At 33.5% G+C, this 13,717-nt stretch overlaps 1 protein-coding gene across 1 annotated transcript; it reads right to left on the minus strand.

Moving 5' to 3' along the window:
- On the minus strand, positions 3,836 to 9,732 carry LOC109333467 (pseudouridine kinase). The gene is made up of 9 exons (XM_019568960.1): positions 9,654 to 9,732; positions 9,217 to 9,342; positions 8,052 to 8,154; positions 7,157 to 7,204; positions 6,970 to 7,067; positions 6,693 to 6,807; positions 6,504 to 6,586; positions 4,921 to 5,485; positions 3,836 to 4,129 (listed from the first exon to the last, which is right to left on the minus strand). The coding sequence occupies exons 2-9, from the start codon at positions 9,337 to 9,339 to the stop codon at positions 4,071 to 4,073; spliced, it is 1,194 nt and encodes a 397-aa protein (XP_019424505.1). The 5' UTR covers positions 9,340 to 9,342; positions 9,654 to 9,732; the 3' UTR covers positions 3,836 to 4,070.

Raw genomic sequence — 13,717 nt, forward strand, 5'->3', positions numbered from 1 at the left:
CATATGCAAAGCATTGCTAGTACGATCCTTGACACTTTGCACTTTCAATCTCCCTTTTTTTTATGATGACAAACACCACATCAAATATCACATTAATTTTGATGAATTAGTTTGACGATGTTGTTCATTTGCATAATGGTTGTTATTCAGAGTTACAGCGCTTTGCTCTCTCCCTTAGGTAAGCAACAATGATTATTACGGAAGCTATTATGACAACCTGCAAATAACATCAAACACAACAAGCAACCTTTCTCCCCCTTTTAACATTACAAAAAAGATACGAATATTCAATTCTAGTCAAAAGTAAGAAGAGATATAGCGATTTATTTTAAAAAAACTTTAATTATTAGCATAGGCAATAACCAGTTTGAGAAGCTTAAACAAATGCATTGATTTCTGACTCTAAAACTGAATATAGACAGATTTTGCATGAATATTCATTATGTAAACAGTTTAGATATGAAATGATTAAACACATATGTATGCCACTTGTTAGTACTTGTTAGGCTATTTTCCTTTTAAAGCATATTTCAATCATTCAATTATAATATACAATTAAGACATGTTCAAGATTCACGCAAAAACAAAATCTATTTAACATAATTAGCAAGGTTCAACATAGTTACAAAGTACTATGATATCACATGTTATGAATTGAGTGAAATAATAACATATACTTTTTAGTTTAAGTGTACTCAATATCAAGAATTGATTTTGTAACCTTGTTAATAGACTTACCTTACTTACCATTTGGTGATAGGTCAAGATAATACCACTTGTTAGATGAAAATTTTGATGATATGATCAATGTTGTGTATTTGACATTCAAAATGAGTTTCTCCCCCTTTCATTGTTCTTCTCTTTATCTTCTCCCCCTTTATTACTTAGAGAAGTACTCTTGGTAGGTAGCATAATACGGAAGCTCATTTAACAACCTTTCTAAATAACTTTTCTTCTTAATAACCTTAATCTACTCACCAACCTTGTGCATAGAACATCTTTTGTTGATTTATCCCGTGATGCTCAAATGTCCTTTGGCACACCTACAAACACAATTTACTTGTCTCTTTCGGGTACCCAAATTATTTTGGGTCCCTTCTTGTTAGTAACTAAGGGATCTTGCCCCTTCTTTACCCAAACATATTTGCCACATGGCACACCAAATTTTCTAATAAAGCATGTAGTGTATGCGTGACCATGTGTATCACAATAGAAACAAGTAGGCATGTTATTATTTGACTTTTTATGCATATGAACTACTGGATTTTTATATGGTCTTTTCTTAGGTTCATGTTTGTATCTAATTCCAGATCGGTTACCAACGTTTCTTATATTAGCAAGCAATGTGTTAAGGTTTTCTGGACTATATGTGAGTTTTGAGAGTTTTTGTTTCAAAACAGAATTTTCAGCATTTAAATTCTCACAAGTATTACATATAGTGGGTTGACAAAATTTAGAAGTCGAGCAATCACCTGAGGCACATGTATAGATAAGATCAAGAGTTTCATTTTCAAGTTTAAGCTCCTCTAATTCCTTTTGCATTTCAATTATTTTCTTTTCATGCAAAGAGATAACTTTTTTCTATCTATATTTATTTTAACAATTTTCTTTAACTCCTAATGCATTTCGACATAAGCTACATATAATTCATCGTATGGAGGAGAGTCATTAGAGCATGATGAAGTATAGGAATGTACCTCAATAGAATCATCTTCATCACTAGATGTGCACTTCTCATGCACTTGTGCCATAAGAAATACTTTTAAAGTATGTTTTTCTTTTAGGAGTGCACATCCAATTGGAGATATCATAAGGGAGCAAGGAGATAGAGCAAGAACAAGGCAAGGAACCTAATCTATCCTAGAATCTACACGGCTAGAAAGTAGGAAGTGAAGAGGAGAGCTCAAAGTCACACGGCTATATTGTAGGAGATTTGATCCTACAAGGAATATCATCTAGCAAGAGATCAACCTCATTTTCCAACATTCAAAGCTCATAAATTCAAGGATCTAACAACCAAGGAATTCGGCCAATCAAAGGAAAGATGGGCCAACTGAATTCACCAAGGAAGATTAGATTAGAAATTAGATTAGATTAGGTTTTATCTTTTCAATCTTTTGTCAAGGGTGATTCAGCCCAAGTTATTTTTATTCTCTATATATGAACTGAATGCACTCATTAATAAATTACAATGAATTTTATTTTGAAACAACCATTGTTAGTGAGTTTTCTCCTAGTTCCTTGGCTGAGGCAATAACCTTGTTCTTATCAAGAGTATCATTCTCTTGTGGCGAACTTCACAAGGCTTATCAAACATTTCATTGTTTGTGACGCCAATCCATTTCAATTCCTCATCCATATTCTTAAACAACTACTAAACACGTAAACACCATCTCCCAAAACCGTGAGCATCCATCCACTTCACTCCATTACAACCGCAACTACCCATACACACATTCATCATCAATCATCATTCCAATTCACTTCATTACTTCTGCAAGCAATTCATCAAAATTCTACAAGTCTTACAAGCAATCCTACAAAGCCAACTGAGGCACATACAAGGATAATAATCCTTCAAAGCAAATAACAAACACAATCCAAATCATCAATTAATCAAAGAGGACTTTCACAAGAAACGATCCTTCAACAAAGACAATCCACAAAGAGGTTGTCATCAGTTATTATTATTTTGGGTTATAGAAGAAAATTAAATGACTTAGATTTTAATTTGTGTTTTGCTCTAATGTGTTGAAATTAAAATCTATACCATCTAATTTTTATTCAACGATGCATATTAGGGATAAGAAGTTCGTCAGCTTAATTTTTGAACTCGGACTCAGTCTTAGATCCGAAATTAACCTAACCCCAAATGTCAAGTAGACCAACTTTTAAAACCAAATCTGACTCTACACTTTTTTGGATAATCTTCTCAATATTACTTATTATTATGAATATGCAATTTGATATATGAAAATGAAATACGTATATATATATTGTTAACCATATATATATATATATATAATGGAAAAAGTAGATAATCAATTATACTTTCGACCAAAGAGATGTAATGACTTTGTACACAATTAAATAGACACATACAAACATGATAAATGAGTGACTATGGAACATTCTAAGTCATATTTATCCCTTATCCGATCATAAATAGTAATTGAGTCTAATTTTTGAACTCAAACTCGTCCATATTTGGGTCTAATCATGATTTGGTCAAACCAAGTAAGTGGATAGGGTTGAGTCCTACTCACCCCTACTACATATCGCTTACTAAAGTCACGTGAGGCACAAAATAAATTTGGTGCTTGGACAATATTGAAAGTTGATGTTGACATTAAGCATTCCTTTGGTAGAGTGGTAAGAGAATGAGAGGAGAGAAGTAGAAAAGAGAAAGATCATATTTCTCTCCTTTGATTGAGGAGAGAGCTTAAGAATAGAGAATGAAATGGGGTGCACCAAATTTCTTTCTCCTCTCATGTAAAGAAAAAATGAGAGGAAGGGTAAGAGAGTAAAACCACTTCTTTCTTTTCTTTTTCTACAAAACCAAATAACACAAAACTTCACTCTATTTCTTATATTTTTCTCTCTTTTCACTATCTTTCTCACATATTTATCTCTTCTTATTTTCTTCTCTCTGACCAATCTTGTATCAAGTTACAAGACTAACAACATTGTTCTAAGTAAAACCATAAGGATTACATATTGATTTAATAATGAAACATAAAGATAATAGGATGAGTTTGGGTTGATGATTAGATAAGATAGTAACTTCCACATGAATTTTTTAAAAATACACATAATTTGGACCAAAGAAAAAATATTCACTTCAAGGACAGAAGAAATCAAGATGGAATCATATATGACATTGACCAAACAATAGATTCTTATTTGGTTGTATGCATAAATGTACAAACTTTGTAGTAATTCAGAAAATAGTTATCAATTCATACTTCAATGGTTAAAAACCTTGGGATGATGTACATGTTCTATTCTGGGCAAAATGAGGTTGTTAAATCACAACTGAAGCTGTTCATCTAAGATGATCCTTAACAAGTTTACAGCATTGATTGGTGGAAGATCACTTTTGCACCAGAGTATACAGATTTAGCATCATCTGCACAAGAAAGACACAAGTAAATAAATAAAATCACAGAATGGTCATAAATCATAAATTCATAATTAAGAATATGGTATCACCATGGTTATTAAAGCACCCGAGAATCGATGGCCACTAAACAAAAACCTTATAAAATCTTATATTCATGTTTTAAAGAATATTTGTGAATAGAAGTACAACATCAGACTGTCTTATCAGAAGAGGTACAATAAGTCTAATTATTCCAGTGTTGAATAACATACACATATCACAAGGAATATATTTTGTCCCTTATATTTTTTCTTGTTCACCAAACCACAATAGACCATATGATTGAAAGGTGAGGAATTAATGTATAAGAGGTTGAATTGGTCAGTGGTTGTGATTGTCTAATTCTTCTGAGAGTTCTCAATACAATATATCACTATGTGTATGATTCTCTGCAATCAAAAAATTAGTCTTTGGCAGAGAAGCCAAAGCACTAGCTTTGTAAGGTTCCCTACTTCCTATTTGATCCCAGATCCATTAGGATAATATATATCTAGGAGAGGACTTTACAAATTTCACAGTTTTCTTTCTGCAATTTGTGAGAGAATTCAAATAAAATCTTTTAGGCTTCAGATTTTGCATTTCTCAAACACGAAATCAAGTTCATAAGCAGGCAACCAAGTCTTCAATCACACAAATAATAGGATGTGAAATTATTTGTTGAAGACTTCTAGTAACTTTCAAACATGCAATAAATGAAGCAACAGACATGCATATGAATTCGGCTATTATTGTTTTGAACACAGTGACTAAAACCTTACCTGCAATAGCAGCTAAACTGAAATCAGAAGGGACATTAGCCTCAACCTCAACAGCAGCTTTAGCCACTGCAATGCCAACAGACACACTTTGCATTATATCTAATCCTGCACAAATTGAAGTGAGCGCTCCACCAACTAAGCAATCACCAGCCCCAGTAAGTCTCACAACTGATGCAGGGACTGAGGGAAAATGCATAGCAAAGAGATGAGAGCTTCTATCATATTCTGAAAATCCAGAATACCGACTAGGTGGACACAATTGCATAACAGTTTTATATAATTGTCCACCAAAGCCACATTGATTGGTTTTGTCAACAGGAATTTTAACACAGTTTGGCCCTCCTTTACTGCATAAAAACACTCCGTCTGAGCCAAGGGTCACTAGGACCACTTTAATGCCTTTTTCCAGCAAAACCCATATTGCAGGCTTCAGCATTTGAAACAGAGATACTGTAGAAAGAGTATTTTTGTTAAGCTTTTCTTTAAATGGACTGAACTCATCACCACCAGATAAAACATTTGCCATTGCAATAAGTTCATCTTCATTTGGAGAAGCAAAAGTCACCTAAACAAAACATGCACACATATAAGAGAAAACAATTTTGATACAAGATTTTAGAAGCATGAAGGTATACCGATGGCACAATAAATTTTAAGAAGTATGATATGCACAATGCAGTACATGTAAAGAATTTATCTGGAGGTGCAAGTAGGCATTCAAATCAATGTGTAATGATGAAAATATGAAATACAACAACAACTAAGCCTTAAGCCAACTGGATGGGGTTGGCTACATGGATCGAACGACATCATAATGCTCTATCATATATTATGTTCATTAACAAAACATTGATCTATAAATCTTTCTCAATCATTTTGAATATGATTTCTCTTGGCCTCCCTTGGACTAACCTCCATTTAATCTACTCTCCTTACTGAAGCTTCTACCGATCTCCTTCACACATGTTCAAACCACATAAGACACAACTCTACTGTCTTTTTTACAATAGAATAAACTTCAACTTTCTCCATATGCATTCATTTCTAATTCTATCTTACTAGTGTATCCACTCATCCAACACAACATTCTTATATCTACTACATGGAGTTTAGTCTCTTGTTGACACTTTAGCGCTTTACATTCAGTCTTATATAACATTGCATGTCTTATAGTTTTACAATAAAACTTCCATCTAAACTTGAGTGATACCTTTTTATCACATATGACACCTGAAGCACTCTGTCATTTCATCCAATCCACTTGAATCCTAAGGTTTACATATCCGTCAATTTTCCCATCGTCTTTTATGATTTGCTCAAGATACCTAAATCTAGTGATTTGTGGTATGATATTATCTCCAATCTTTACCTCTATAGTATGGTTTGTCCACATCTTGCTAAACTTACACTCCATATATTTCGTCTTACTACGACTTATATTAAAGCCATGTGGGACAACAAAAGGAAAGTAGCTTAAACTATTTCAGAATATCGTAATTCTCATTTTCTTACAAACACCTTTGATGTAGCAATTAAATAAATCTAAGAAAGAATACCACGCTTGTATAAAGCATAGCACTTACATACTTGACAATGGAACTGATTCTTCGGGATTTAGTAACTGATACTGGCTCAAACCAGACAGGACACTTTAAGTCAGCTGCCACTGAGGATTGCAGATATTCATGCATGGGAAAGAAATAACATTTGTAGTGAGTTTATAGTACACCAAAGAGAGACAACGAATGAGAGAATTATGAGAGTAAGTATACTTTTACAAGAAGCTTCCAGAGAAGGATAACTCAGGTTTGCATCAACCATTAACACTGGAGCAGAATTTAATGTGCTCTTGAAGCGCAGGATCCAGTCAGGAGTCAGATATTTTTCCTGCAAAAATATAATTGTAAAAGATTTTCCTTTTTCTTGTTTCTACCTTTTATAATAACTGTCATTATATAAATCTATAAGGTCCTGAGGTATATCATTTTGCTTCCATAAGTTTGGAAATTACATATACTTGATAGCTTAATACTTGAATTAGCAACTTACAATAGCTTCCACACTAGCAACACCTGCTGCTACCTCACCATTAACATCAAATATATTGCATACTGTTGGAGTCTCAATATCTTTATCCTTCAAAATGCCTACTCAATTTCAATAGTGCATATAAATCATTATTTTCAATTGCTACAACATTTCTACATGATGAACAGCTGAGGAGAAAAGAGTTAACCTTCTATAGATAGTCCAGCAGAGTTCCACTGTTTCAAAAGCAGATTTCCTAGGGGAAACATCAACGAGAACAGAGAAATAACTTTGTAAGTTTCCTCCTTGGTTTATTTGCCAAATGTCATTATGATCATACAATTTAGTAACTAAGAATCAACCATACTAACTTCTTGTTTGATTGGCATTGATAAGCATATCATTCTGTGCATGATAACCATACTAACCTTTCCATGCACAGAATGAAAATTATGTTCTTATTATTTAATAGTATTAGATGTTGTCAGTCACTAAACAGTTTTTTTATTATGTATACTGTATTTAATAAGTCGATTACGTCTAGAAAAGTATAACATTGTAATTATGGTTCTAGGTAATCAAAGTAGCCTAAAAAGTTAGAAGTCATTAACTAAACACTTTAGGGTCTAGTACTCTATAACTCTAGTAAGTTCTAGAATAATATGGGAGTCGACCAGTCGTCAGTAGAATTTTTCATGTACTTTAATATTAGATTAATGAAATGTTGAGTAAAAGTAAAACTTATCTATTTCATACTGAAGGACACTTCGTTCATTGCAAGGATTAGGTTTCTTAAGTCTTTTCAGATTTCTATCCAAGGAAAAAGACTCCTATCCATTTCCAATCCCACCCGATGCATCTTCCTTTTCTATTAACACCCCCATCCAATTAAAAACACTGGGCTGCACGAGTATAAATTTCTATGTAAGATGAAAACATAAATCCAAATGAATTAGAGAAATGTTTCCAGTATAAACAACTGACACGTTTTACTCTAAGCCAGGTGAAATTACCATAAAATGGGCCCCGTCTTAACCATAATAAACGCGCTAAGTTAAAAACTAAAACAGCAATGTTAGAGAAAATGTTGTGATAAAAATTACCAGCCATATCAAACCCGAGAGCACTAATCATGTATGGCTTTGCTCCAAGCTTTGACATGCATTCAGCTACATTCCTAGCCACACCTCCATGGACATAATAGACCTGATAACTCTCTAGTATTAGATAGGGCAAGACACGAGAAAGAAAAAAGATGAATAAGAACTTTCCTTCAAGAACTGCTTATGCTCTTCACATTACTAACCCGATTCAGCTGGTAACATCCTCATTCAAGAGCAACTTTTCGTCGTTTTCACTTAATGTAATCAACCTCGGACTTGATAGTGAGTACTGACAACTAAACTATCGGTTGTTATTGTGTATCACATTTCTCTGGAGCACTTTCATTTAAAAGATTCCAACTTTATAGCTACAACTTGTATCTTATAACTAAGCACATATAAGTTATAAGTTACTGCTACAAAATTGGGGAGCATAAAGAAATGGGAGATCTATAAAAAATCAAAAAAGGTGGTCCATTACACAAAGCTCTCACTTACTGGCCTTGGAGAGGGTAAATGTAGGCAGCTCTATCCTTGTAATTGAAGAAGTTGTTTATAGGATTTGAAGTTTTGAACCCGTAACCTCTAGGTTACGAGACAAGCAACCTTACCATTGTGTCGATGCTCACCCCAAGATCTACAAACAATGAGCCAAATAATAAAGAAGAACCATAACAAGCAGACCTGACACTACATCTTGACCTAAAACATATTAGGTCTATGAACTTATCTATTTATAAGACTTCCAAAATTACCCATTATTCAACAACGCAGGACTTCCCAGCCAAGTCTAACTCATACTTAAAAATACTGAATAGTCAAACACTCTGAAAGCAAAACAACAATGACAGAAAAATGTAGATAAAAATAAATAAATAACGTGTTCAGTGATTTTAATTGTGGACTACATGACATGATGCGGCCGTAATATTGCCATGACCGCCGCAATCACATCACACCGTAATTGCGGTATGACACAAAATCACAATGATGCAGTCACATCGAGCTGGAAATCAACCGCATTTGAGCTGCAACAAGATGCATCGAATTCAAAAATATTTTTTTTAATCACACCAAAATTCACAGCAACAGCCGCATGACAAACAATGTGCATTTGTATTATTACTTATCTATGAGAATAAATAAAGATAACTAAGTAACTAACCTTGCCAGGAGTGGTAGTTCTTGGATTTGCATGGGTTGAAGGTGTAGCATGGATGTCCAAAACCATACCCCCAATTATAACTGCTTCTCCATCTCCATGCTCCAATTGTTTACCTCTTAACATAACCTTTCCAAGTTATATGAAACGAAACAAATCAATAACAAAGAATTAAAGCACAATAAGAGACATACATAAACAATGATAAATAAATAAATAATAATATTATAAAGGATCTCACAGGATACAAAACAGAAATAGGTTCATGAACCTGAATTTCTCCCTAATGAATGTTCTGGTTACAAATAAATATAAAAATGAGGGAAAATAAGCGAAGGAAAGATATTGATAAAAAAAATAAGATCGGACAGACATTGATAAAAATTGTTTATATAAGCTGGGAGGATTTAGAATTCAGAGAGAGAGAGAGAGGAGGTTACTGGAGTCAACAGTATCAGAGTAGTAGCACGAGTAAGCTTAGGTCACTCACTCTGCCTCCTTCCGAGTATTACTTATGTATAAAACCAAAATCAAATAATATAATAGTGGGTGCCATATTTGGGGTATGGTAGGGACCTGTCCCATAATTTCTTTCTCTCATATTCCCGCATCAATCAAAATTTATAAAATAATATTAAAATATTAATTTTTATTGTTATAATTTTTATTTTTAAATGAATTGAACTCTTTTATTGGATTAATACACCAAGTAAGACATGAAAGGAAAGTTGGGAACATACGATCCTCATCCATGATTGAGTAAGCAACACCATATATTATTACTGTTTCGGTTGATATTAATAGACCCCATATGATTGGGTTTAGGGTTGGGTCGTAATTTAGGATCATATTAATATTTAAGGTTGAGTTGGAATTTGACTTTTGTACATGCCTAATTTATGTTTATGCATTTTGTATATTTGTATACCAATTTTACCTCATTATATAATGTTATTTTTTAACAATGTTTTTAATTAATTTTTGTCAATAATTTAGGGCACTTTTATGTGAATGGTTCAAAACAAGATAATAACATTTCATATTCTTTGATGAGTATAATATATATACATTATCAATATAAAAACTTATACATAGCCATTATGTAAAAACTGGATCGGACCGGCCGGTTCAACCGGAGAATCAGCCAACCAATCCTATAACTAGTACAAAACAAGTGTTGTATTAGCTAAGCATCAAAATCAATGTAAACTGTGCCAAAACCGATGAACCGGTCGGAATTTGATTGAACCGGTCGGTTCATACGTGTAATTTTAAAAAACCCACATAGGCACATAGAAACCCCTTTTCTTCATTTAGAAATCTCATGCCTCATGAATAGACCTCATTTCTTCTTCATCCCCTTTCTTCTTTAGTTCTCCAACATCTCACTTCCACACTTCCTTCTTTCACCATCAAAGTTCCAAGATTCCTTCTTCTCATTCAACATCTCAGTTCTAGTGTAGTCCTCTTCATTTCATCGTGTATTTAGTTTTCTACCACCAGAGCATCTAGTCTTCTACTACTGGCACATCTGGTCTTCTTCCTTCTACTCTTCTGAGGTAAGATTGTGCAAATTTATTTAATGTGATTTATTAATTTGGGATTTACTCATTTAGGGCAAAGACTAATTTGAGATTTTGGATGGATAACAATGAAATTTGTAGCACTTCCTAAATAAATATTTGATGAGATTCTAATTGTAGAAATAAGAACATAGAGTATTTCTAGCATTTCAGAATATAGCACCTCTCAAATAATATCTCTAGCATTTCAGTGTTTAAGAATAGAGCATTAATAAGAAAACCAACTACTAATTTTATGATGTTGCAATTGCTGAAGTTGAAAATTTGTTCTTAAAAAAAAGATAAATCAATACACAAGTCAGAAGATTTAGCATACGTGTTGCATTTGGAAATTGAAACATTATTCTACTTGCTTTAGGTATTTTTTAATATCCATTCTCCACATGTTATAGCAGATGGTTGGACCGATCGTAATAGACGTACCCTCATCAATTTTCTCGTCTACTATCCTAAAGGAATCGTGTTCCTAAAGTTTGTTGATGCTTCTAAAACTGCAGATTTATTATTTAGACTTTTTGAGGAAGTAGTTCTATATGGTGGCACTGAGAACATTGTTCATATTGTTACAGACAATGCTGCTAATTATGTTGTTGGTGGTAGGTTATTGGAGAAAGAGTTCTCTAACCTGTTTTGGTATCCATGTGTGACTCATTGTATAAATTTAATGCTGCAAGATATTTGAAAGTTACCAGAAGTAGCTGAGATTGTATCGCATGCTGCAAACATTATCAAATACTTATATAATCATTGTCATCTATTATTTCTAATGAGACAATACACTCATGGAAAAGAAATACTTTGTCCAGCTCCAACTCGCTTTACAAAGTATTTTGGCCCAAAAAGATGCACTTAGATCTGTGGTAACATCTAGAGAATGAAGAAGCTTAGCTTACTCTAAAGATGCTAAGGCAAAAAAATGTGTGGAAGAAGTATTGGATTCAAACTTTTGGAAACAATATGCTAATATTGTCAAACTTACCGAGCCGCTTGTTCGCGTGTTACATATTGTTGATAGTGAGGATAAGCCTGCGATGGATTTTCTTTATCAAGCAATCTTTAAAGGTAGACATGAGATGGAGAGGAGGTCTCAAAGAAACAAGACTAAAGTGAAGCCTTATTTGGACATTATGGGTAGTCATTGGGACTCGCAATTGAAAAGAAATCTTCATGCTGTTGGTTATTGGCTAAATCCACGTTGTTTCTTCAATGTTGAAGAATTTGAAAAACATAAGTTCACAACATCTGGCCTTTTGGATGTGATTGAGAAGTATGCTTATGTGGATCCTGATTTACTAGATAAGCTAACAAGTGAGATGAGAATATACAAAAATACTGAGTTAGGTTTTGGAAGGCCAGTTGCAATACGTGAACGAAATAAAGTGATGCCAAGTATAATTAGTCTCTCATAGTTGATAATTTTATTTAATTTTGAAAGTGTGCATGTCAAGAGGAACACTTTGGAAAGCTCTCCTTGAACGTCATGGTTTTGATGAGGACAACGTGTGCCTAAAAGTGCTTGAAGATAACCAACAATCCAACGTGCTTAAGTCTTTTATTTGGTACTAGGCTTAGACTAGATTCTAGTTTAAGTTGAGTCGAAGGCTTAGGGCACCTAAAACATGTCTCACATGCATTTATCTTTAAATCATTTCATCCATGAGATATGTTCATTTCATAATATGTTCATGCATTACATAAATACATGTATATATGCATTCTAGGCATAAAACTAAGTGTCAAACATGTATTATCTAAGTGCATAACATATTTGATGTTTTCTATTTGAAAATACATATTTTATTTAGTGTTAATCGATTAACCATACCTTTAATCGATTAACCCAACTGCTGTGTAAAGTGGTTGCCACTGGAACACGTTTTTGTAATGCAGTTAATCGATTAAAGGTTTACGTTAATCGATTAACCTAACTGATTTTTAAGTTGTTGAAACTGAAAAACTGAAAAACAGAATCAGTTATAATTTTTAGTCCCGTTAATCGATTAAGAAGGCATTTAATCGATTATCTGGGGTTCTGGACTGATTCTTTATAAACTGCGTTTTCAGAATTAATCTCATAAGTTGCATGTTGCATTTATTAGAGAGTTAGAGCATTCTACGTGTTAATTGCTGCATCTATTTGTTAATTGCATTAGTGAGTTTAGAAATGAGAGATTCCTTGCTTTAGGATTGAGTGCATTTCATGTTATAATCTCTCACGTTTTCCCTCACATGTTCATGCATATTTTGATGCGTTTTTTCATGAATTTTATGATTCTGTAACTTCTGTTTTCATAACTAATACTTGTCATTTCACATGTGTTTGTGTTAAATGTGCATTAGAGTAAAGCCTTCATGTTGTATTTGAGCTTAGGTATAGCTTAATATTACTCTTGTAATTCTTGTATAATTGTTGTGAAAGGGAATCTCTTGGTGTCGTATCACCAGTAGAGATTGTGTGTTTCTTCATAGCTTAGAGTGTAAGAAAAGGAAAGAACGAGAGATTCTTTGGCTGGGGCTACGCCGAAAGAAACGTTTTCTTTATCGGTAGGAAGGGAGTCAAACCATTGGATAGTTTCTTTGATTTCTTGTCATTTGCTAAGTGTTGTAATTGGATAATGTGTTTGTAAATTACATTGATTCGATTATAGTGAAGGAAATCTCCCAAGTCAGCCGGGAGGCCTGGATGTAGTTTGCAGTGGACAGCAAACGAACCAGGATAAAAATTCGAGTTGCAGGATTTGTTTCTCTCTCTCTCTTTACTGTTTTCAATCGATTTAATTTGTATATTTGATTCAACTAATACATTCTGTTCTTTTGTTGTATTGCAACGATAAGGATGTGGATGAGGATTATGATGAGGATGAGGATATGATCGGGATGAGGATGAGGACGAGGATAGGATGAGGATGAGGAGGAGGATG

The sequence above is a fragment of the Lupinus angustifolius genome, chromosome LG18, assembly GCF_001865875.1.
Source record: "Lupinus angustifolius cultivar Tanjil chromosome LG18, LupAngTanjil_v1.0, whole genome shotgun sequence".
Classification (NCBI taxonomy): Eukaryota; Viridiplantae; Streptophyta; class Magnoliopsida; order Fabales; family Fabaceae; genus Lupinus; species Lupinus angustifolius.